At 37.5% G+C, this 26,214-nt stretch overlaps 1 protein-coding gene across 6 annotated transcripts in view; it reads left to right on the top strand.

The window, feature by feature from the left end:
• Positions 1-26,214, top strand: part of EML5 (EMAP like 5) — a 185,316-nt gene that overhangs the window by 146,858 nt on the left and 12,244 nt on the right. For 4 of the 6 annotated variants that reach the window (XM_043556796.1, XM_043556798.1, XM_043556799.1 and 1 more), the window contains 8 exons: positions 259-385; positions 3,387-3,401; positions 5,304-5,312; positions 8,951-9,029; positions 10,214-10,343; positions 12,668-12,766; positions 15,533-15,553; positions 25,703-25,876. In XM_043556796.1, coding sequence (XP_043412731.1) covers positions 259-385; positions 3,387-3,401; positions 5,304-5,312; positions 8,951-9,029; positions 10,214-10,343; positions 12,668-12,766; positions 15,533-15,553; positions 25,703-25,876 — 654 coding nt within the window. Of the gene's footprint in view, positions 1-258; positions 386-3,386; positions 3,402-5,303; positions 5,313-8,950; positions 9,030-10,213; positions 10,344-12,667; positions 12,767-15,532; positions 15,554-25,702; positions 25,877-26,214 lie in introns of those variants that run through there. The other 2 variants (XM_043556801.1, XM_043556797.1) reach the window with 2 other exon arrangements.

Raw genomic sequence — 26,214 nt, 5'->3', positions numbered from 1 at the left:
TTTAACAAAAATGATATTATATTGAATTTATGTTTTGTAGGCTAATATTATCTCTTAGTAATATTTCAAAAACATTTGTTACGTATCATTAAAAATTCTACATCATTTTTATTGGCTGTATATTATTTCATAATTTGACTATAGCACAGTTTATTTAACTTATTTTATACTGTTGAACATCCTTGAATCCAATTTATAAGATCATAATAGAGCTCCTCAGTTGTAACTTAGAGAATAATTCTTATGTTTTGATGGCAGGTTATGACAGTGATGTTACAAGAGAGAATGAAATCAGTTACACCATTAGAGCCTTATCAACAAATATTCGCCCAATGTTTGGAGTCAAGCCTCATTTGCAACAGAAGGAACCCTCAGTTGATGAGAGGTAACAGTCAAATTTAAAACTAGATGAAGAAAAATATATTGGTTTTGAAAATTGAATTTAGGGGCACCTGGGTGGCTCAAATGGTTCAACTTCTGACTTTGGCTCAGGTCATGATCTCACGGCTCATGAGCTCAAGTCCCGCGTCAGCCTCTGCTGACAGCTCAGAGCCTGGAGCCTGCTTCGGATTCTGGGTCTCCCTCTCTCTCTGCTCCTCCCCAGCTTGTGCTCTGTCTGTCTCTGTCTCAAAAATAAACATTAAAAAAAATTTTTAGTGTTAAAAAAAAAATTAAAAAATTTCCAGAAGGCAAGTGGAAGTAGCGTCCGATTAGAGAATGGGAATTACTGGTCTTAGTCTGGAAGCAGCAAACCAAAAATAAAGGCTGTGCACACAGCAATTTTATGAGGAGAGAGAATTTTTTAATAAAGTCTCTGAGTTGGAGGACAGGTCAAGAGAGGGATTGTGAACATAATAATCATTAGGGAATATGGAGAACTGTGAAGAGGTATATGGATCAACGAATGACATGGATTTCAAAAGTGAAGTTTTTAAGAAATGATAAAGGAAAAATTATCCAGAAGCTGCAGTGAGGAACCAAGGAGGAGTAGGAGGTGGGAACAGCAGTGACGTCTTCTGTCGAAAACTGTGTTGAGGAAGACTGTTATGAGAAGTTGGTAAGAATATTTGAGAGAGAAATTAAAATGACAAGGGAGTTCACTCACATTGGACAGAATTTGTAGAAAATTCGAGTAAATGTCTAGTCAGTGAGGGTAGTGCTGAAGGCCCCTGGGGCTCAGCTGGATAGAAATGACCAGAAAGCATTGGCAGAAGGGTTTGAGCTTGCACTGCAGCTGATGTTCAGGGAGAAGGATGGGAAGATGAGGGGCATGTTACTGATGGAGAGGGGGGAGCTAGAGATCTCTGAACTGACGTTCCCGTGGAAGTTCTTGGGAGGTGTTCAGTCATGCCTCCACAGCAGCTTTTCCAGGTGCCCATTTGCTGATGAATTCTCAGATAATTGCATTGGCGTCCCTTATGGATAGGGGGACAACATGGTGAGTATCCATTTTGTCATCACATATAAACAGGCACAGTTTTAAATTAGAGATAGGTTTGGGGCTTCTGGGTGACTGAGTTGGTTGAGCATTCGACTTCGGCTCAGGTCATGATCTCATGGTTCATGTGTTCGAGCCCCTGATGGAGCTCTGTGCTGACAGCTGGGAGCCTGGAACCTGCTTCATATTCTGTGTCTCCCTCCCTCCCTGCACCTCCCTCGCTCGTGCTCTCTCTCAAAAATAAATAAACATTAAATTTTTTTTTTTAAATCACTAACTTATAAAGTATTTAAAAAAATTTTTTAAACGTTTTTATTTACTTTTGAGACAGAGAGAGACAGACCATGAGCAAGGGAGGGGCAGAAAGAGAGGGAGACAGAATCTGAAGCAGGCTCTAGGCTCTGAGCTGTCAGCACAGAGCCTGATGCGGGGCTCAAACTCACAGACTGGACTGTGAGATCCTGACCTGAGCTGAAGTTGGATGCTTAACCGACTGAGCCACCCAGGCGCCCCTAGAGTATTTTATAAAATGAAAAATAATGTATATAAAGAATTTAGGTAGTAAGTCTTCACCACCCCTCCCTGGGAATGAAATATAGAATCACCTGAGGAAGATACCTGGTTAGTACTAAAACACTCCCTGAAACTAAATATCCACAAAGCAATTAACAATACCTATATAATCCATTAATTAGAGAAATACATAGAATTATGCAAATGTAGATGTTCCTAGTGAGGATTTGTGCAGTACAGTGTTTAATATTTCTGAAATTATATTTTACAGGTAATGAAAAGTAAAGAGTGTACTATAAGGAGGAAGGAACTCTAGACCTTCCCATAAATCTTTTTTATTTATTATATTGATTTTTAATAAAAATACTATCATTTATCAGATAAATTAGGTATATTAGAAAATGTGACCTAATTTTAATGATGTAGCCCATCGTTCATGGTAAAACACTTAAAATTCCTCCTTTATTAATAAAGTGACCCAAGTTCTGACAGATGTAAGGATTTTACTGCTCATGAAAAATGCTTGATGGGCGCCTGGTGGCTCAGTGGGTCAAGCATCCGACTCTTGATTTTGACTGTCATGATCTCACAATTAGATCGAGCCCCGCATCAGGCTCTGCGTTGACAGTGAGGAACCTGCTTGGGATTCTTTCTCTCCCTGTCCCCTCTCTCTCTCTCTCTGTCCCTCCCCTGTTCACGCTGTCTCTCAAAATAAATATACTTTTTAAAAAATGAAAAAAACTATTTGACACTTCATAATCTTTGCTGTTAGCTTATTTTTTTTACAGCTAAATTTTTCAAAATTATTTTTGAATTGTTTTGCATTTGTTCTCAGTTTGTTTTATAATTTCAACTCTGCTGAATTCTTTTGAAAATGCCAAGGCCAAAGACAGAAATGACTCCTAGTTATGAGCCTTCGTTTTCATAAAATGAGAGAATCAAAGGAGAAAAAAGGAAGACATTTCTTTTGCCAATTTTGTATATATTTGTGAGATAATGTCTATATAATTGTTTTTGTATTTTAAATAAAATATATTATTGTTATCAAATAAGAAACAAAACATTTAACTATAAACAGTTAAAACAAATACTTGTCAAATATCCACTTAAGAAAATGTTTCTGATGACAGTTGATAACTACTCTACTTGGTCCATACTTTTACAGGGCCTTTTTTCCTAAATGACTTGAATAATTTTATGTTTTTCTTTTTGTAGCAAATCTTGTGTATTTAAAGTAGTCATCAGTCAAATTTTCAATATTTTTTAATAAAAATGTTCTGAACAGTGTAGCATAAAATTTAGGCATTTTTGTGTTTCTTTAGAATTGTATTGATGTTTCCTTTCTTCTGTTTACTTAACTGCTACCTTTTAATCATCAGTTTCCATCAATTATTCATCATCAGTGTTTCTTTTTTTCTTCTTGCTCCTTTCAAAGGCAGGGGATAGTAAGGTAAGTGTTTTATTAAATAAAATATTATATTCCATTATTTATTCTTTATTCTGTTTTGATCTTTATAGTATTTTCAGGTATTGATTTTTTTCTCTATAAAACATTGAACTACATTTGTCAAGAAAATTATAAAGTGAAATAAATCCTACAGAAAAATTGCATTTGTATGTGTAGTATGTGGGTGTTGCTGAGGTTCTTCTTGATGGTCATTTGGTTTTACACATGACTATTCACAAAGTGCAGATAGTTTGTTTCTCTGTAAGGGTCGGAAGCTCATAAAAATAGTTAACCACACATATTTATCAGTGACAAACTATTCAATTTATAGACCTGGTAGTTTTGTTTAATGTATATTTATACATTCATTTAAAAATATTAACATAGGGCAGTGGTGATATTTGTATGTTTAATAAAATGGTATGTGCACAAAAGGACTCTCTGGAACACTTTTACAACTCCCTTTTAGTGAGATGAAAATGTCTTCAGGCACTTTCTGAAACAGGACCGTGTGGAAAAAGCCAGTCTATTTTAGAAGTAAAAAAAGGTACCATTAGGAAAATGCTGGGAGATAAGGATGAAAAAAAATAGATTTGAGACCAGATTGTGCAGAAACTCAGGTATTAGGCACTCCTTAACTTATTTGGTAGGCAGCAAAAATTCATTATTTGTTTTAAATGAGTGATGTGTGGGGGGCACCTGGGTGGCTCAGTCCATTGAATGTCTGACTCTTGATTTTGGCTCAGGTCACAGTCCTAGGGTCATAAGATCGAGCCCTGCATCAGGCTCCACACTAACCATGGAGCCTACTTAAGAGTCAGCCTCCCTCCCTCCCTCCCTCTCCCCCCCCCCTTCCTTCTCTCTCCCCTCCTCTCCCCCCTCTCTCCCCCCTCCTCTCCCCTCTCTCCCCCCTCCTCTGCCCTTCTCCCCAACTCAGGCTCTCTCTCCCCTGCTCATGCTCTCTCTAATTAAAAAAAAAAAGTGAGGGCAAAGATAGAAGTCTAGAGTGTGATGTAACTTCTACAAAGCCCCACACTATCTTAGCAGAAATAAAACATTCAGATCTAGCCTCAGATCTGAAGTAACTTATTCAGGACTGATCTCTGCATTTTAAAGGGACGCTGACAGTTTACAGTGGAAGTTACTTGTTTCAAAACAAAGCTAAGTGGAGATACAGTTGTTGTCTTGGGTGTTAATGGAAGGGAGAAGTGACCTTCCTTTCATGAGCAGTTTCCATGCAGAGTTTAGATGACCGTTTGTCATCGGTGCTACAAAGAGATGTTCTAGACATGTGAAGACTCCCTGGTTTCAGTAGGAGGATGGATGAGATGACTTTTGTGATCTCTTTCAGTTCTGTTTTGGTGATCATATTATTAAAGGGATTTTTTTAAAGTTATCTCCTTTACTAGAAAAATCCTAAATCTAGCATGATCTTGAGTAACACATTGCCCGCTGGTTTGGACTGGCTGACTGGGACACCCCCTTGGGTCAGGAGGACCTACTTCACCTCCTTAGACAATTTCCTTAATAGCATCCCCAGTGCTACCAGCCTTTTAAGTTGGTTAACATTTTAGTGCCCATTCTTAAGAACAAAAATAAGCATCAGTGTTTTGTTTGAAATTCAGAGTACACTTAGAAAAATATGAATGGTAAGCTTTAATATTTACAACACAGAACATGTTCAATGCCCATTTTTCTGTTTTTACTTCCTTCTGATTTTCCTGCCATTCATGGAGTAACTGGAGCTTTTCTAATATTCAGTAATAAATAACAATAGGCCTTTAATACATGCAGTATGGTCTGCATTAAACTTGTAAAAATATTTAGTACAGAAGTATTTTTACTAGTGTTTTAAATTCAAATTTGTGTTGTAATCTTTTCCCTTTTTCATCTGCTGCTGAAAAGAGGTTCCAGGTAATCCCCTCTCTTTGCTATATTTTACGAGACCTAATTATGTATTTTTATCATCTTTCATATTTACCATTAATGAGCTGTGTTGCTTGGTGTTAACAGTTTTCCACGCTTTTCCCCTTTGAAATAAGTATCACTGAAATGAGCAGCATCTTAATTACCGGATTTCTGCTACATAAATAACTGCTTTACCAAAACTTTATTTGTTTAACTTGTATAATTTCATAAGTTGTATAGCTTTATTTAAACAGTAATTATATAAATTACTTGAAAAAATTAAGATATGCCTAATTGTTACAGAGGCTTATGTAGATCAAAATTACCTGTTTGTTGTTTGGATTACAATTAAAGCTGTCAGATGGTAACACCAAATGAAGTTCACCAACAAAACTGACTTGGAAGAAAAGCCAAGCCTGCTATTATTCTTTAAAATGGTCCTAAGAAAAAGTAAATAAATAAAATTTTTAAAAATTAAAAAAAAAAAAAAAAAGGTCCCTAAGAGAAGCTTTTCAAATGTTAAATACTTCAAGTTGAACTCTATTTATTACTTATGGACATCCAAAAAAGTACATGAAAAAGGTTCAAAACCAAAATTTCTGCGGTAATTTGAAAAGTTCTTTGTGCATGCAATTTTTATGTCACCAGCCACAGTTTCTGTACTTCTGCATTCTACTTTACATTACATATGAACATATGTACTTCTTTTGTATTGCGTGTTCACAATAGAACATTTCGTTTACTTTTATAGATGTGTAACCTGGAAATTGTGAAAATATAAATATGTTGTCAGCCTTTAAATTTATACTCTTTATCACACATGTTGGATTTTTTTCCTACGGGAAAGTCAGTTTGTATCATTATCTGATTTAGTTGTTACAAATTGAATACTAACTTAAAATTTGGACAGGGGAGTTGATAGCATGATTGATTTGTATCCAGTGTTCAGATTATTAAATATTTAACTAATGGTTATCTGGGATAAAAATAAACCAAATGAGGTGGGTTTTTTAAATTAAACACACAAATTTAGGAAAAGAGCCTCCCCAGTTTTGTTTTTGTTTTTTTATTTGGGTATAGTTGGCACACAGTGTTACTGTAGTTTCAGGTGTGCAACATAGTGATTGGGCAAGTTTATACATTATGCTCTGCTCACTACAAGTACAGCTACCATCTGTCCCCATACATTGTTATTACAATATCATTCACTGCATTCCTTATGTTGCGCCTTTTATTCTTGTGACTTACTCATTCCATAATGGGAAGGCTGTATCTCCCCCTACCCTTCACCCATTTTGCCCATCCCCATATCTCCCCTCTGGAAACCGTCAGTGTTATCTGTATTTATAAGTCTCATTATGCCTTTTGTTTGCTGATTCATTTGGGTTTATTTTTTTAATATTCCACATATGAGGGAAATCATATGGCATTTGTCTTTGTCTGATTTATTTCACTTAGCATAATACCCTCTATGTCCATCCACATTGTCACAAACAATATCTCATCCTTTTTAATGGCTGTGTAATAGTCCATGGTGTGTGTGTGTGTGTGTGTGTGTGTGTGTGTGTGTGTGCGCGCGCGCGCATGCACGCACACCTGTCTTATCCATTTGTCTACCAATGGACATTTAGGTCGCTTCCGTATCTTGGCCATTATAAATAATGCTGCAGTAAACCTAGGAGTGCATATATCTTTTTGAATTAATGTATTCATTTTGGAGGGGGGATAAATATCCAAGAGTGGAATTGTTGGATCGTATGGTATTTCTATTTTTAATTTTTTGAGGAACCTCCATACTGTTTTCCACAGTGGCTGTATCAATTTACATTTCCCACCAACAATGCATGAAGGTTCTTTTTTCTACATATCCTTGCCAACGCTTGTTATTTCTTGTCTTTTTTGCGTTAGCTGTTCTAACAAGTGTAATGTGATATTGGGGTTTTGATTTGCATTTCCCTGGTGATTAGTGATGTTGAACATCTTTTTATGTATCTGTCGGTCATCTGTCTTCTTTGGAGAAATATCTATTCAGGGCCTGTGCCTATTTTTTAATCAGGTTTTTTCTTTTTGTATTGAGTTATAGAAGCTCTTTATATATTTTAGATATTAACCCTCTATCGGATATATCATTTGCAGATGTCTTCTCCCATTCAGTAAGTTGCCTTTTTGTTTTGTTGATGGTTCCTTTTGCTGTGCAAAAGCTTTTTATTTTGGTGTAGTCCCCAGTTTATTTTTGCTTTTGTTTCCCATGCCTTAGGGGACCATCTAGAAAAATGTTGTTATAGCTGATGTCAGGGAAATTAGTTAAAAATTGATCCAGTTCTTTTACATCTAACTGTCTGGTTTTCCCAGGACCATTTACTGAAAAACTGTCTTTTCCCCATTGTATATTTTTGCATCCTTTGTCATAGATTAATTAACCATATAACCATTGGTTTATTTCTGGGTTCTTTGTCCTGTTCCATTGATCTGTGTGTCTGTTTTTGTGCCAGTACCATACTGTTTTGATTACTATAGCTTTGTAACATAGCTTGAAATCTGGATTTTTTTTTTTCTTTCTCAAGATTTCTTTGGCTATTTGCAGTCTTTTGTGGTTCCATACAAATTTTAGTATTATTGGTTCCAGTTTTGTGAAAAATGCTGTTGGTATTTTGATAGGAATTGCATTGAATCTGTAGATTGCTTTGGGTAGTATGGACACTTAAACAATATTAATGCTTTTATCCATGAGTATGGAATATCTTTCCATTTGTTTGTGTCATCTTCAGTTTCTTTCATCAGTGTTTTATGGGTTTTCAGAATGCAAGTACTTTACCTGTTGGGTTAAGTTTATACCTAGGCATTTTAAGAGCCTCCACATTTAAATTCACAATGGGAACTCTGTACACCTAATGGGATATTATAAAAAGATCCTAAACTAGTAGTAGAAACAGAGAGGAAGGGGCTAGATATGAGAGCTCCTCCAAAAGTGAAGTTGATGTTTAGTAAATAGAATGGAGAAGAGAAAGAGTTGAAGGCCATAGTAATAGTAATTATCTTTTACAGAGTGTTGTATGGTTTGTAGTGCTATGTAACTATAAAATGTTTGCTTGACTAACTGATGGTGATGCCATTAACCTTACTGTAGACTTGAGGAGGAAGGAAAGGTAAAGGGCCTGGAGGAGAGTAAGTAATGAGTACAAATTTGAATTCGGACATGATTTATGTTGCCAACAGTATAGAAAGTTCACAGAAATGTTTTCAAAATTCAAGAAGAATGTATCAGATACCTGCCATGTGCACAGTACTGTGATAGAAACTTTAGAGCAGTGACTCAGACTTTGTTATAATGCATTCCAACAAGAAGTTTTTGAGCCATTAAACTAATATTTGTATATTTATAGTCTGTTCTTGTGTTAATATATTATTTACATTATGAAACATACATCAAAGAAGTTAAAATAAAATGAATAAAAGCTCTCATATCTTCTTTCCACCTTCCTGCCTTAGAAAATGTAAAGAGGCCACAGTATAGTGAGGAACACAGATGGGGTTCGTTTTTGTGAAGGCGTGTCAGATATCTCTCTTTGGAGGGCGGGTGAGGGAGGCTCAGTGAAGGTGCACAGTGATGGATGCCTTTCCTCATTCCCACTTTCCCATTTCAGGCCCCCCGTGAGCAGAGCCCCACCAAGGCCAGAAAAACTCCAGACAAACAATGTTGGCAAGAAAAAGAGACCCATAGAGGTAAGGAGAACCCACTCCCCTGTGTTACCTTGTGCTTTAAAATGTATTCAGAATTCATTCTATTTCCTTCTTGTAAGACAGCCAAGTGTTGTCATTAGTTTGTAAGAAAATAAATATATTGAATAATCTTTTTTTAAGATTTCATTTTTAAGTAATCTCTACACCCAACGTGGGGTTCAGTCCCTCAGATTGAGTCATATGTTCTATTGACCAAGCCAGCCAGGTGCCTCTGAGTAATCTTTTTTGTTTGGTTGTAAAAACTAATTGTTAACTGTCAAGTCTGAGTTTTGGATTGATATCCTTCATTTCTTTTTATTTTTTATCTGTCTTTTTTTTTGGTCTTCCGTGAATAATATTCTGAATTGAACTGTCTCTCAAAAAACTTCTAAATGTAAATATATGTGAATGACCTATGGCTTATAGAATCACAGGTGCCTTCGCAGTGTCTTAAGCTTAGTGTTTTGAATTTAGAAGTCAAAGTTTGTCCTTCATGTGATACATTCACTGGGTTCACTGAAGGGTTCTTTGAAGGCTCTACTTCCAAACAAAGAAACTTTCCACAATAATTGAGCAAGAAGGAAAGCTCTCCCAGACGTTTAATTAATTCCAATATCAGTAGCCACAAGCAAACTGTGCTGAATCAGGTCAAAAATGAGGCGTAAATCTGCGGGACATTGATTGTTGTACTCCTCCCCCTTGGGAAGCCTCACAAAGTCAAAAAAACGGACATTTTCAGTGGCAGAATCATGTGCTAGAACTTTAGCATGAGTTATCATAGATGATGTACTTAGTTTTCTGTGCCAGTGTCTGATGTACTATTTGGCTCCTCAAAAGTACGTCACTTGGACATAATGTATCCTGAGTTATATGTGCAGATTACATATTTTTACTAACAACACAAATCGAAATATTCTTTTGGACATAAGTATCTCAGTGTTTAACACATGAACTCCTAACAACTAAAATTTTTCAAATCAGATGACTTTGTGATTCCCTTTTCCTTTTTATATATGTAGAAAAGTATGGAGTGTTTCAGCTGCCCAAAGCAGGTCTAAATTTTGTATTCAAAGATTGTAAAGCATCAAAATGCATCCTCCACTTTGACTGAAGATACCAGTGCTGCATACAAAAATAATGGTGAACATTTAGACATAAGGAATTATATAATGGTTTTATTGTTATAGGACCTTGTGTTGGAACTTGTTTTTGGCTATCGAGGAAGAGACTGTAGGAATAACGTTCATTATTTAAATGATGGTGATGATATAATTTATCACACTGCATCCATTGGAATTCTGCACAACGTTGCTACCGGTAGGAGACCCCAATTCTCCATGTCCCACTTTTTATTTAGAATTTTGTTACTTATAATCTTAAAATTTTTGTTAAAACTACGAATAAATTACATGAGTCCAGAATGTTCTTCATACTATTGAATTTTCTAGTAATATTTCAAGTAACCAAATTTACAGTCTTAAGAGAGTATGATATAGCAGAAAAAGATTTCATAATGCAAAGTGATCCTAGGTCTCTATTAGAAGTGAAGGCTTACTGTATGTTGAAACCATGTTTTATAATGAAACCATTTCTAACTTTATTTCCCCATAACCTTAACATGAAATGGATGGGTTGGTGGTTGTCTCTGATAGGTAGTGATTAAAAGTAGCATGTTGGGTGAGTGGTTGCTGGAGAGTAGGGTGAAGGGGCAGTGTTCTTACTGAGGCCTCAGAAGGCCAAGGAAGATAGTGAGAAAGCTGCTTCCCTCTGTCTCTGCTGTGTTGATACTTTTGTTTGATTCAAGGTGAGAAAATGCTTCTTGATGTTAATTTAACTGATTGGATTGCTGCAAAGCAAATAAATTCTCATAGCATCATCTAATGATGAATGACATCATAATCCTCCTAGTGACATTCATTATTTAATTTTGAATTTTCTTATATGTAATTATAAACCTCATAAAGTCGGAAAGTTGGAAGTAAAATTAGAGACTTTTTGGCCCAAACATTTCTGGCTTTTTCCTCTGATGGTTCATTCCAAACAGGCAAAGAAAGGCTTATGTGAGTCCTAATCCCCCGTGTCTCCTCAGTATTAATCATTAATATGATTGTCCTATTTTGGTTTCCTAAAGAAAAGGATTCACCAAGATCACACAGAAATCAGTGGTGATTTTCGATTTAATAATTTTGGCCATTTAAAAAATACTTAGATTGGGGCGCCTGGGTGGCTCAGTCGGTTGAGCGGCCGACTTCGGCTCAGGTCACGATCTCACGGTCCGTGAGTTCGAGCCCCGCGTCGGGCTCTGTGCTGACAGCTCGGAGCCTGGAGCCTGTTTCGGATTCTGTGTCTCCCTCTCTCTGACCCTCCCCGGTTCATGCTCTGTCTCAAAAATAAATAAACGTTAAAAAAAAAATTAAAAAAAATAAAATAAAATAAAAATAAAAAATACTTAGATAATCCTCTTTAATTGAGGCTTCACCAAAGAAAATAGAGAAGAGTAAGAAAAGATGATCTAGAAAGGAATGTGTAAATACACTTTCATGTTTATCCTTGTAATTTTCTTTAATTTTATGATTTGTCCTTAATCATTTTTCTACTGAAGGGGTATAGAGAGAGAGGGCAGAAGGGAGACTGGGTACCTCTCCACTTCTCATTATTTGTCCTCTCTAGTTTGGGATACATTGCTGTGTTCACAGTCTAGGGAGTTTTGCCCTATTAGCTGATCTTTGAACTTAGCCAATAGCACATATACTTGCTTGTTTGTTGTTCTCACTAAACTGTCAGCCCTGGGAAGTATGAAGCACATTTCACTTTGAAGAGAAGTTTTAAAGTATTAGATCTGGTAAATGTCATCGTTAAATTGTTTTGTGTTGCTTCACTTTTGGATGATGTCGTGTGGGTGGACTAGATCACCCTGTAATCACCCTGGGTCCTCTGTAATCTGGACCCAACCTACGCCCTATCCTCCTGACCTCATTTCCCACCTCGCCACTGTACTTAGGCAAACCCACCTTTAGTACGTCTTGCATGGTCACAGGTCTAAGGTCTCTTCGCTGTAAGTCCTATTAGGTAAATCACATACCTTCTTTGATCAGAATTCTTCAGTACCTCCCCACTGACTACATAATAAATATGAAATTTAATAGGTTGGTATTCAAAGTCCTCTATCATTCTAGTCCAATTTGCCTTTCCAACCATATCTCTCACATTTATCCTTGACCCTACATTTCAGCCAAATGAACCATATATATGCATACTTAGTACTTTCCTGTCTTTGTACCTTTGCTTAAAGTATTTCTCTACCTAGATTGCCCTTCCCCACCCACCTTCACTTTAACAAAATCCATCGTGTCAGTCCAAGAGTGCCATATGCCCATGATAAGAAGAATCTTTTCTGCTATGAATTCCCAGAGCAGGCCCCTTCACTGTCTTGTGGTGCTTGATGTCTTTAACCTCAAGTTAACTTTCAGGACTCTATCCCTTTAAAGATTTGGGTTATTTTTCCATCCTCATGATGACATGTGCACATTCAGTTCTCAAAAAATATGTATTAAGTTAAACAGAGCAATTTTTTATTGTTCTATATAAGTGCATTTGGCTGTTATGTCTTAAGGTTTTCTCAAAAAACATTTTTTTTATAGGGACTCAGAGTTTTTATCAGGAACATAATGATGATATACTGTGCCTCACTGTAAATCAGCATCCCAAATTTATCAACGTAGTGGCAACGGGCCAAGTAGGTATGTTTCTGTATTTTAAAAAGAAACAGTTTAAGTAATTGTATTGTTCAAATTAATTCAATATCCTAGGGAAAAAAATATATATTTGGGTATTGTTGAAAATGCGTTTGTATATAAAACACATACCGGGGTGGCTCAGTCGTTTGAGCTTCTGACTTTGGCTCAGGTCATGATCTCATGGTTTGTGGGTTCGAGCCCCGCGTCAGGCTCTGTGCTGACAGCTCAGAGCCAGGAGCCTGCTTCAGATTCTGTGTCTCCTTCTCTCTCTGCCCCTCCCTCGCTCGTGCTCTTGTCTCTCTCTGTGTCTCAAATGTAAATAAATGTTTAAAAAAAAAAAACAAAAAAACATTTACCCAGTTTTACCATATGATTTGCTTCCAGGTATCTTTCTCTCGCTTTGGTTATCTTATTGGTTCAGACAGTTTAGAATGAAGAATAAACTATTTTATGGTGATTGAAGTAGTTGGATTTAGTCCTTTAGCAGATATTCCTAATTGGCAGAAAGGTTTAATTTAGCATATAAAGCAAAAAGAATTTGGAGAGGAAATTGTAAATAAAGGGGGAGCCAAAAAGTAACCAGACTGACGGGCAGAATGTCTGTGGCAACTAGGACTGAGCTAGGAAGGAGAGAAAAGCTCTGTCTGTTGTCTGTTCCATGCTGCTAAATCCTTCTGCCTTTTTCTTTTCTTTGGCATTGATTTAAGTTGCCAGCTGTTTTAAAAACCACTTGTCTTGCTGTCTTCTTTTAACCCTTTAGAAAACTTAAAGGATGAGAGGATAGCGGGTCTAATTAGAACAAATACATCTACCAATTAGTGATCACTGTGAACACCACATCATAGATTTGGTCAGTTGAAGCTTCATAAGCTTGGTGTACTTTGTAAAAATGATTGATGTCATTGGGCTTGTTGGATCTTGGTGGGCCTCCGTTGCTAAGCCAACTCTCCAGGTGTCTTTTTCTCCTTGGATAGAATAATTTATGCTTTTAATATCTTCATTTTTCATACAAGTACTAAATGGATCAGTCAGAAACTCGATCTCTGGGTTACAGAGTTCTACAGTTGTACCACAAAGGTGCTTTGTGATCTTCCTTTCTGTAAATTTTTCTATTTTTAACAAGAAGTAGACTGATCTTCATGCATTACACACAAAGATTCTAATCTTTGAGTATAAATAGGTCTAGGTCCTTTTTTAAAAATGAGTCTTATTTTTACTCTGAAAAAAATGAGATCACGTTACCATTTTGGTTATAAAAGGGCCTAGTTCAGTACCTCTTGACATCTAGTTATTGTTCAGTTAATTTTTTTGAGTAGATTCATTTATTCAACAAACTTATTGAGCACATGCCATGCACAAAGTATTATTCTAGGTGCTAGGGATATAAGCCTACCAAAAAAAGATAATATGTCTATGTTAATGGAATTTATATACAGTGAATAGAATTGTAGAAGATACGGTTCTTCCATTTCCCAACTTTGCTTTTTTTTCTTTCCCCGTCTCTCTCTTTGTTAAGCAACTTTGCTTTTAACATATTAATGCTGCAGTTTTGTCTTTTGATTAAGAAATGTTGTAGTCACAAATATAATCTTTCATTAAATTTGACCCTCTTCTCCTTTTCCTTTTTTTATTGAGTTATAATTGACATAGAACATCATATAGGCGTAGAACTTAATAATTCAGTATTTGTGTCTGTTCCTTTTATTTCGAAAAGTGACACTGTAGGGAAATGTAAAATGGCTAATTATCTTCCAAGTCAAAGTCCAGGCACTACAGAGGTGAATTTTAGATCATATATGCAGTCCTGTGCCTTGCCCCACTGTACCCTTGCACAGAATGGATACAGAAATTTTTGGGGCGCCTGGGTGGCGCAGTCGGTTAAGCTTCCGACTTCAGCCAGGTCACGATCTCGCGGTCCGTGAGTTCGAGCCCCGCGTCGGGCTCTGGGCTGATGGCTCAGAGCCTGGAGCCTGTTTCCAACTCTGTGTCTCCCTCTCTCTCTGCCCCTCCCCCGTTCATGCTCTGTCTCTCTCTGTCCCAAAAATAAATAAACGTTGAAAAAAAAAAAAAAAGAAATTTTTTTACTGATGACTAATGGCACATAGGATAGACTTGAGAGACCACCAAAGAGTGAGGGACTTTTTCTTTTCTGAACCCCCAGAGTTGAATCAGTAGTAACTTTGACTGCCAAGCTTGTATCATACCTGCAAGGCACAAACAGTCTAAAATGTTTATGGCTCTCTTTGTTAAAAATTGTTTAGGTCAGAGGGGAAATATTTGCTTTTGTGGTATTTTAGCCAGTTACATTCAAACTTTTTTTTTTTTTTTTTTCCCTTTGTCCCTTGGCTAGAATCTTGGACTCTCAGGGCCAAGCAGAGGTACATTAAAACTCCAGTCTGTTACAGGGCATTTTGTAAACCAAAATAAGAGTTGTATTATTTAAAACATGTCATTATATTTAAATTGTTAAAATTTCATGTGACTCATTAAATAGAAAGAAAAAAAAGTTTTTATCCAGTAATTGGAAGGTCATATATGTGAAATGTTAATATATGTGTATGATTGAAATGAATGGCTTCACTTACAGTCTACTCAATTTAACATCATAAAACTAATTTTGTATATGACCATTTGTGATTTATATAAAAATTATTTTATAATTAATTTTTAAAGTATTTTAATAAGTATACTTAAGAATGTACTCAAAAATATTTTTAAGTATTTATGTTATTTATGGACAGTTGTTTTTCTGCTGTTTTTCCATTGTAGGTGATTTAGCAGACATGTCAGGTAAGAAAAATTCGGCATTTTCTGTTTTAGTTACATTGTTTAGTATTGATTGGTAGTCCAAATTTTTATTGAGTAATAAGATACTTGAACATATTTTGAATTTTTTTAATGAAAAATCTATTCTTTTAATGTCATGATACTGAGCTCATTCAGCAGTAACAATGATAATTATTTTTAAAACTAATATATTTTGACCTTTTTAGTGTCCAGCACAATTGTAAGCACTTTCTGTGTATTACCTGTGTAATCACTGCAAGGATCCTCCACGGTAGCTATTAACTTGCCAACATCATGTAGCTGCTGAGCGTGCAGCTGGGGGAAGGGCACCTGGGCGGCTCAGTCAGTTAAGCTTCCGACTTCGGCTCAGGTCATGATCTCCTGGTTTGTGAGTTCAAGCCCCGCATCAGGTTCTGAGCTGACAGCTCAGAGCCTGGAGCCTGCTTTGGATTCTGTGTCTCCCTCTCTCTCTGCCCCTTCCCTGCTTGCACTCTGTCTCTCTCTCAAAAATAAAAATTAAAAAAAAATTTTTTTTTCTTAAAGTGCAGCTGGGGGGTAAAAGTAATCTTAAATGTGAATCAGTCGGTTGTGTTGCCTAAAAGTGAAATTTTTTAATTGCTATTTTTATATGTCCAATAATTGCACATATTATATCAACAGATCACTTAAAGATTTAGAAATAGCTTTCTATTACTGATCTTGACCATAGCTTTGTGAATCTAAAAAGCTACTGGATAATGTGTGTCCATTGTTTTTACATATTTACTAGGATTTTAAAATTTCTTTTTCAGTTTACATAGGAAAAATAGCAGTTTGATAGGAAAATATGTCATGATCTGTGTCTGTTTCCCTCTTCTCCAGGGTAAAGCAGGATTCTGTGATTTGACTGTTAAACTACAAATGTATCCAACACAACAGGCAATATTTTTGCTCTCTTGGTTACATTCAAGAGCAGGAGTTGGCAAACCAGAGCCCTTGGGCCAAACCTACCTGTTTTTGTATAACCCATGAGATATAGTTTTTACTAAGTTAAATAGTTAGAAAAAAATCAAAAGAAAATTTCACAGCATATGAATATTATATGAAGTTCAGATTTCAGTATCCAGAGATAGAGTGTTGGACACAGCCAGGCTCATTCGGTTACATATTGTTTGTGGCAGATTTTGTGCTACAGCAGCCTTGAGTAGCTGCAACAGAGACCTCACGTGACCCTCTGGTTGCTTTGCACAGCTGTTTGGCACACTGGAGATGCAGTGATGCTGTCATAACTTGACAGGTTTTGAGCTAACCCACAATTAATTTTGTTATTTAAGCAATGTATATCCATCATGTTGAAACAAGGCAAAAAAAAAGGAAAGTGGACTTTGTCACACTTCTAAGGCACAGTGAAATGTGGGTTATATTGTTATCAAATTATATGGTAAATTCGACACTATAGCTGTGCTAAAATAATACAATATATTACATTTTCACACTAAACTTGACAAAAGTATTCCCAGTTCATGGGAAACCCAAGAGTCAGAAAAATTAGAAAATGTAAAAGAATATTTGTGTGAGTATCTCATCACAACAGAATTTCTTCACAGAAATAAAAAATAAAATGAGGCTGCAACCAAGTTTTCTGAATGTTTCATTAGTTAATCAAGAAGAATTTACTGTGAGTTAATTAAATCATGTTTGATTGCAGCAAACGTGTCCAGAGAAAATAAACTTGTTTAAACCCATTAGCTTTTTGGCAAAACCTATTGCTAAAAGAGTTGAGGATGTTGGGAACAGCATCAGTAGTCAATTAACAAGACCCTAAAAAAAGCAAATAATTCTGAATGGTTTCCCTTGGCTCTTCATGGATTGACAGTTGTTGCCAGTTGCTTGTTTGAGGCAATCACTGCCAACTTTGAAGTGACTGAAGAGTTGGCCTCTAGGACTAGTCTTTATGGAACAACTACAAAAGATAGTATTTTCAGAGAAGTTAAGAAAACATTAATTCAGTACAGTCTGAAGTGGAATCTGCTAAGATATGTGCCAACTGATGGTGGTAAAAACATATGTGGAGCTGGAGCAGAAAAAAGGTTAATGGGTTAATAAGTTTACAAAACTGGTGAAAATTTAAGGTGTTTAAAGCCTATGATTCATTAGGTAGTTTGTGGAAGACATAGCAGTGTATCATGTGTTATTGACAACCTCACTTTGTCTTTGAGAGTCAACAGTTAACTTCATTTGTTCTCATAGAATTAGCCATCATCAGTTCCATGAATTCATGTTAGAAATAGAAGCTGAGTGTCCTAACTCACCCAGTGGTTTAGCAGTAGTAGCTTTATTGCAGTTTTTGGAGCTCAGAGCCAAGGCTGAAATTTCTCTGAATGAGAAAAGTACTGCTGTCAATCTCTATTATGGAAAACTTAATGGCCTTGGAAATTAGTTTTTGCTGCAGACTTGATCATGTTTCTTAATGAATTCCACCTGAAATTACAAGGAAACTACAGTTACAGTAACAGCCTAAAATTACAGTTAAGGTGAAATTCTACAGTCAGGTCATTGATGGCGACTAATGTTGAATCACAAGTAACATCAGACTGCATGATACACTTCTCATGGTGCCAAACATTAAACCAAGTGAGAATCCCACTTGCCGCAAATGTATTTTCTGGTCTCAGACTGCGGTTCCAGCAGCACTTTTCAGATCTTGATGCAAGTGAAGGAAATTTCCCCATTTCAAAACTCATTTGAACTGAAGTCGAAGAACTCCATGTAGGGTTCAGTTCATGGTGATTACTCTGCAGTGGAAGACATGCTAAAAAAGCAGATATAAAGACAACACTCTAACTGAATCCTCTAAATGCCTTCCACGCGATTAATATGCTCAGTTAAGATCTTGTACTTTTGGATCAATATTTGAATTTGTCAGTAACTGTCTACATGAGACATTTTCAAAGTTGAAATATTTTTGTTGTAAATATTTTTGCATTTACTTTATGTAAATATTTTGTATTTACTTTATGTATTTACAACTTTAAAGTTGTAAAATTTTTACAGGCAAACATTTGCAATTGATCTTGATGAGAAAGAACTCTCAATTGGAAGCTTACCTTGTTATCTCCAAAGAATTTTACTCTTCTCATAGTGAATCTTTATTATAAAAAGTTCACTTTCCAGGCGCCCGGGTGCCTCAATCAGTTGAATGTCCGACTCTTGATTTCGGCTCAGGTCATGATCCCAGGGCCATGGGATGGAGCCCCATGTCGGGCTTTGTGCTGAGCTTAGAGCCTGCTTGGGATTCATCCATTCATTCATTCATTCATTCTCTCCCTCCCTCCCTCCCTCCCTCTCCCCTGCTCATCCTCTCTCTCTAAAATTAAAAAAAAAAAATCACTCTGTGATTTTCATCAATAAAAATGTAATGGAAATTTTTCTCTCATTAGATAAGTACCTGCATAATATCTTCAGTTTTGTGGCTTATCTGACCCTTGACAGAAAAGTTTGCAGCCTCCAGCTCTAGAGGCAGAGAGGCAATAAATAAGTAAACTTTTTTAAAACTTTTTTAATTTTTCAAAAAAAATTTAAAACATTTTTATTTATTTATATTTAATCTTTATACCCACTGTGGGCCTCGAACTCACAACCCCAAGGTCAAGAGTGTACATGCCTCTGACCGAGCCAGTCAGGCACTCCAATAAGTAAACTTCTGAAACTAACATGACCTGAGATGGTGATATGATAAAAACAATAGGATGATGTCAATAAAACTAGATGTTTGTTTTCTTGAGGTGGTAACATTCAGCTGGGCCAAGAATGAGAACAAAAAAAATGACAGCTGAGGGATGAACTGGGGGACTCCAGGCTGAGGCTGTTTTGGGGAGTCCCAAGACCTACCCACACATTCAGTGATTCACTAGTAGGCATCCCGGGGCCCAGAGATTGTTAGGGCTATAGTTTCTTACAGTAATCTGCAAGGGAAAAAGACACACTAGGTGAAGTTTAGACGCTATAGGATCATAGGTGCAGTGTTTTGCCCAGGGACACCCACTTAAGCCTTAGAGTCCAGGCCTTTTGGGGTAGAAGGGCTGGTCACATAGGCACAGATCAGCCACAACTACTGAAATACCAGAAGAAAGCAGGTGTTCTGTACCCCAGGTAGACAAAACAGCCTTATTAACATAGGGACCATTTCAGAAGTCAAGTTCTCACACACTTGCAAGCAGGCCCTTCTAATGATAGCAACTTCAGGCTTGTTTATGTTAACTCTTTACTGTGCAAGCCTTAAATCAAGAAACAGGAAGGTGAGTGTGGAGGAGTAAGGCCTTGTAAGATGAACTTGGAGAAGGAAAAGGGGGTTAGGAATCAGGTGCATGGGGCTTTGTGCATGGGGCTTTGCAGATCATGGAGAGGAGTTTGGATTCGCGCTAAGTGCAGAATCCATCATGGAGAGTGTTAAGGGAGTGAGTTGATCTCATTTATGCTTTGAGAAAATCACTCTGCACTATTAAGGATGCAGAAGAGAAAGAGAAGTAATCAGAAAGTTGGGAGGCTGTTATAGTCCACGCAAAAGACATTTTTAACTGATGTGGCAGGAATGAAAATGGAGAGGACGCTAGACAAATACAGGATGTATTTTGGAGGGAAAGCCAGTGGTCCATTCTGATGAATTGGATGTGAGGGCGTGACAGAAAGTGAGGAATCAGGCTGTTAATTTTTTGCTGGAGCGGCTGGCTCACTGAGACGGGAGAATACTTCCAGAGAGACAGTTGAGCAGGAAGAAATTCAGAGACCTGAGGATTAAAGGGAATGCAAGAAAACTGGTAGGTTTGGGGGTGAGAAAATAAGCTCGTGTTTGGTAGCTTCTATGTCGTTCCTTTCATCAGCTGAGGGTGAGGAGGTGGCAAAGAAGGTGGAGGATAAAGTTTTGAAATGGTCAGTTTGGGATGTGGGAGAGTGAATACATAACAGAAAATACATAATTACCCTTTGAATCCATTAGACGTTTTGTGAGTGGACACTAAGGGGACATCTTCTCTGTCTGACAAAGCCTGCCTAAGACAGTGGTAAGAATTTGACATTTTTGATCCTTAAGGCAATTCAAAGGGAGAATTCTCTGTACCCCCAAACCCCCCATTTGTAGTTACTGTTTGTCACAATGGTTAGTTGTCCATTAAGTGACTTTAAGGATCTTCCGTGTTGTCCTGTATGACAGAAAATCAGGAAATATATTCATCCTAAGGTTGGTTGCATCCATGGTCACAAAAGGGCTGCCAGTACCAGTTAGAACTACATGCTTCTTTGCTTTCATCTAGTTGGGAAGCAGATAAAAACCCTTTTTCAGAACCATGAGCTTAAAAGTCCTGTTTAGCCTGATTGAGTCATTTTAAGACACAAACCAAACCCCAGTCTAAGAAGACCTGGGGAGTACCATGTGCTGATTGGCTCAAATCTGGGTTACTGAACTAAATCACTGCTGCTGGAGGCAGAGAGTGGGGAGTGTGAGTGTGGGTGGCTGGGGGTTCGGGGAAGTCATCAATCACAGCAGGCTTAGACTGGTGAACTGAGCAAGCAGGGTCTCTCCCTGAATCACTTGCTCTACATAAGGGAGGAGGGGATTCCTGAATAAAAGCATAAGTTTATTAAGAAGGAAGGAGGTAATGGATAGTGGGTATGCTGCAAGGAGTTGTCCCCTGCAGAAATTAAAGAGTGAGATACAGTTGTTACACTTAATGGCCCATATTAAAATTTTGTTAAAAATACAGTTTTTATAATACTACACCAAAGACCAAGTAGAGGATGGAGAAAGAATATCCTTTAAAACTTTGGTTCTTATAAGATCCAACTAGTAATTGAAAGAGACCCTTGTGGCATCTCTATACTGGAGAGTAAGAGTCAGGAATGCTTATAAAGTCAGTGGGATTGGGGCGCCTGGGTGGCTCAGTTGGTTGAGTGTCTGACTTCGGCTCAGGTCATGATCTTGTGGTTCACAAGTTTGAGCCCCACATTAGGCTGTCTACTGTCAACATGGAGCCACTTCAGATCCTCTATCCCCCTCTGCCTTTTCCCAGCTTGTGCCCTCTCTCTCGCTCTTTCTCTCTTAAAAATGAATGAACATTAAAAAACAATAAAGTCAGTGGGATTGATTTTCCAGAGATAGCTTGATATGATGGAAGGAGCACGCACAGAACCTGGATTCCGAGGACAGCACACTGAAGTGCGTGTGACTTAGGGCCTGGCTGACTTCATAGGAAAACACACCTGCCTAGTAGTGGAGCTTTGATGTGTCTCCTGTTACAGACCTAGCCCGTGACAGGCACCCGTTAGCTGGTGGCATGTAGGAAGGGAAAGAGTGAGAAGAGTGTCTGTGTTACTCCAGCATCATGAATGACCCTTTTTGAATCATAGAAAATAAAATGTAATGAACATAATTTAATCTTTCTTTAGTAAGTTAGAAAAGCCTTGAAAATTTGTAGTGATTGGGGCGCCTGGGTAGCTCAGTCAGTTAAGCATCTGACTCCTGATTTTGGCTCAGGTCATGATCTCACGTTTCATGAGTTCGAGCCCAACATCGGCCTCTCTGCTGACAGTGTGGAGCCTGCTTGGGGCTTCTCTCTCCCTCTCTCTCTCTCTGCTCTCTCTCTCTCTCTCTCTCAAAATAAACTTTTTTTTTTTAATTTTTTTTTTAACGTTTATTTATTTTTGAGACACAGAGAGACAGAGCATGAATGGGGGAGGGCCGGAGAGAGGGAGACACAGAATCCGAAACAGGCTCCAGGCTCCGAGCTGTCAGCACAGAGCCCGACGCGGGGCTCGAACCCACAAACCGCGAGATCATGACCTGAGCTGAAGTCGGCCGCTCAACCGACTGAGCCACCCAGGCGCCCCTCAAAATAAACTTTAAAATTTTTGCAGTGATTTAAATCTTAAATACTGTCACTGAAGGAAGTTTAGAACAGTCTAAATATGTAGCAGTCCCATGTCATGGTCATACCTGAATGTTGTAAAACATAAATTTCAGGTATACTGTCCTTACCATCTCATTTAACTTTTTATGAAAGCCTGAAAAGCTCAGTAATTCAACTTTCTTAAGATTACTTGCTATTTAATTTTTAGATAAATAAAAGTATTTGTAGTTTTGACATATTAAATTTGGAGGCAAAACTGAATGATGTTTCTTAAAAATCCATTATCTGCCTCATCACATTTAGGCAAATAAAGTCTGTGGATTGCCCCCAGGTGCTTTTTGTAAACATATACAAAAGTTTGAGGGCACCTGTGTGGCTCAGTCAGTTAAGCATCCAATTCTTGGTTTTGACTCAGGTCATGGTCTCATGGTCCCTGGGTTCGAGCCCCGCATCGGGCTCCACGCTGACAGCATGGAGCCTGTTTGGAATCCTTTCTCTCCCCCTGTCTCTTCCCTTCCCCCACACTTGTGCTCTCTCTCTCACCCTCTCTCCTTCAAAAGTAAATACACTTAAATAAATAAGTTTCTATATTATAGATGACCTATATAATATTTATTACTGGCAAAAAATTATAGACTGATCTAGTATATATTTACACTTTAAATCTAAGCCACCTAACATTATTCATTGACATTAAGTTTACCAGTCCCTCATATCCTTTGACTTTTATTGAATAAAGAACATACTAACTTTTGGTCCAGCACTTAAATTATTGTGCTCAATTTTTCACACATAAATACCATATGTTAATACATAGTAAACTGTTCCCATACAGTTTTGATTTTTTACAGTTACATCTTTGAACAGGTTTTACTTAATGACCTCCAGTCCCTGGTTTACTATATTGTAATTACTTTGAAGGACTGACAGATTAATCATTGTATGCTATAAATTGTAGATTGTATACAACATAGTTTAAATTTATCAGAATGTTTTCTTTAGAGACCAAAATGTCTTTCTTCATCAAAAGATACCAAGACAGCTTATCTTATTAAACTGTCTCTGGGCACCTTGGTGGCTCAGTCAGTTAAGGGTCTGACTCTTGATTTTGGCTCAGGTCATGATCTCATGGTTTTGAGATTGAGCCCTGCACCAGGCTCTTGCTGAGTGTGGAGCCTGCTTGAGATTCTCTTCTTCCCCCCTTTCTGTCCCTCCGCTGTGTGCTCTCTCTTTGTCAAAAAGAAATAAATAAAAATGTCTCTATTTTTGCATTATTTGTAGCGGATTTATAGTTTGAAACAAACCCACTCTCATATTTCAATTATTTTACTAAAAGTACTTACGTTCTAAGACTGAATTAGCTGCTGAAAATGAATACATTTTTATGGGCTGCAGTTCATGAAGAAAGGACAATACAAATCCCTGATTTTTAAGTTGGAAAATACAGAGAACTGGGAAAATTTTTTAAGCAGCAGAAATGGGCTACACAAGATGAATAACAACAAATACAATTTTTTTTTATAAAGATTAGCAATTTGGGGACACCTAGTTGGCTCATCAGAAGAGTATGTGACTCTTGATCTTAGAGTCATGAGTTTAAACCCCACGTTGGTTGTAGACCCTACTAAATTTTTTTTTACTTTTTTTTTTTTAATTTTTTTTTTCAACGTTTATTTATTTTTGGGACAGAGAGAGACAGAGCATGAACGGGGGAGGGGCAGAGAGAGAGGGAGACACAGAATCGGAAACAGGCTCCAGGCTCTGAGCCATCAGCCCAGAGCCTGACGCGGGGCTCGAACTCATGGACCACGAGATCGTGACCTGGCTGAAGTCGGACGCTTAACCGACTGTGCCACCCAGGCGCCCCTTAAAATTTTTTTTACTTTTTAAAAAAAATCTAAATAAATAAAACAGATTAGCAGTTTGGGGCACCTGGTGGCTCAGTTTTGTAAACAAGCATCTAGCTTCAATTGGATCATGATCTTACAGTTCTTGGGTTCAAGTCCCACATTGGGCTCTCTGCTGTCAGTGCAGAGCCTGCTTTAGATCCCCTGTCTCCCTCTCTCTGTGCCCCTCCTCCATGTGTGCACTCTCTCTCTCTCAAAAATAAATAAACCTTTAAAAAAAAAAGTTTTAGTTCTTCCCTGAAATCTTGTTTAAAAAACAAAAATTGGCACCTGGGTGGCTCAGTCGGTTAAGCATCCAACTTTAGCTCAGGTCATGATTTCACAGTTTGTGAGTCCGAGCCCCGCGTTGGGCTCTGTGCTGTCAGGGCAGAGCCTGGAGCCTGCTTTGGATCCTCTGTACCTCTCTCTCTGTGCCCCTCCTCCACTTGTGCTGTCTCTCAAAAATAAATTTTAAAAATTAAAAAATAAAAAAACACTGTTTTATAAAGTGATGTGAACTTGGCTTTTTACCAGATATCTGTCTATATGGTTGAAGATTTCTTTTGAGATCTATTCACATGGTGTCCTTCCTACCTGTTGCCTTTCTCAGTTTGTGTTTGCTTTTCATCTCCCCTTCAGATGAGATACTGAGTAACAGTAACTAATGTTCAGAACTAATGTTCAGATAGCAGATAACTGAATATACTCTGATATTTAATTATTGTGTAATATTTGTGCATTTCTCCACATAATTATATAAAGATTTAACATGTATCTAAAACGTGTATTTCTGAATAATTTAAAGTTTGTGATTGCCTAATTTTCTTGTATAAATGTTATTTTCTCAAAAATGCAGTGTGAACTGTAGCCTGAAGAAGTATTCTGTATTTTTGCCTTTCCTTCCTCTTTCCTTTTCTTTCTTTCTTTTATTATTTTTTTAAATCAAGGTACAGTTGACACACAATGTTACATGAGTTCCAGGCGTACAACATCGTGATTGGACAAGTTTACATGTTCCGCTGTGCTCACCGTGGGTGTCGCTACCATTCATCCCCATGCGATGTCATTCCAGTCCCATTGACTGTATTCCCTATGCTGTGCCTTTTATCCCATGACTTATTCATAACTGGAAATCTGTTATCTCCCGCTCCCTTTCACCCATTTTGTCCATCCCCCTCCACCCTCCCCTCTGGCAACCATCAGTTCTCTGTATTTGTGAATCTGTTTCTTTTTTCATTTAGTCTTGGTTTTGAGCTATTTTTTCTTAAGTACACAGTCATTCTTTGGTACATACTTTTCCGTGTTTCAGAAAGTATGCGTCAGCTGTAGAAATGGAAACATCTGTAACAGGTATATTACAACTTTTGGATTTTATCATTATTTAGCTACGGCTCCTTCTATCCACATCTGGGATGCAATGAACAAGCAGACTTTATCTATACTGAGATGCTACCATTCGAAGGGAGTGTGTTCAGTCAGCTTCAGTGCCACCGGCAAACTCTTGCTGTCTGTGGGGCTGGACCCAGAACATACAATTACCATTTGGAGATGGCAGGAAGGTAGGGTTCTTTTTTCTTGGTGATTTTTAAAACTAAGAATACCAGGGTGATATGAACTCTGTTTCATATTTGCTTTAACTTAGTGATTGAAATCGTTCTTCATTTCAGCCCTGCAACACACACAGTACACAGCTGGTATCACTCACTGTATGTTGCACTTTAAAAACTCAGTGAAAGAAGCTCACGAAATAGAAACATATGCAAGTTACTAATACTATACATAATTCACTGCTCTTTCAGTAAGAAACCATATGTAAGTCTCCTTGTTAATTCTTATTTGCTTGGTCATGGAGGGTGTTAAGAACGGAAATGAAATACCAAGTGATAATGAAAGATGA

Source organism: Prionailurus bengalensis, chromosome B3, assembly GCF_016509475.1.
Source record: "Prionailurus bengalensis isolate Pbe53 chromosome B3, Fcat_Pben_1.1_paternal_pri, whole genome shotgun sequence".
NCBI classification, from domain to species: Eukaryota; Metazoa; Chordata; class Mammalia; order Carnivora; family Felidae; genus Prionailurus; species Prionailurus bengalensis.
This window is presented reverse-complemented; position numbering and strand designations above follow the sequence as displayed.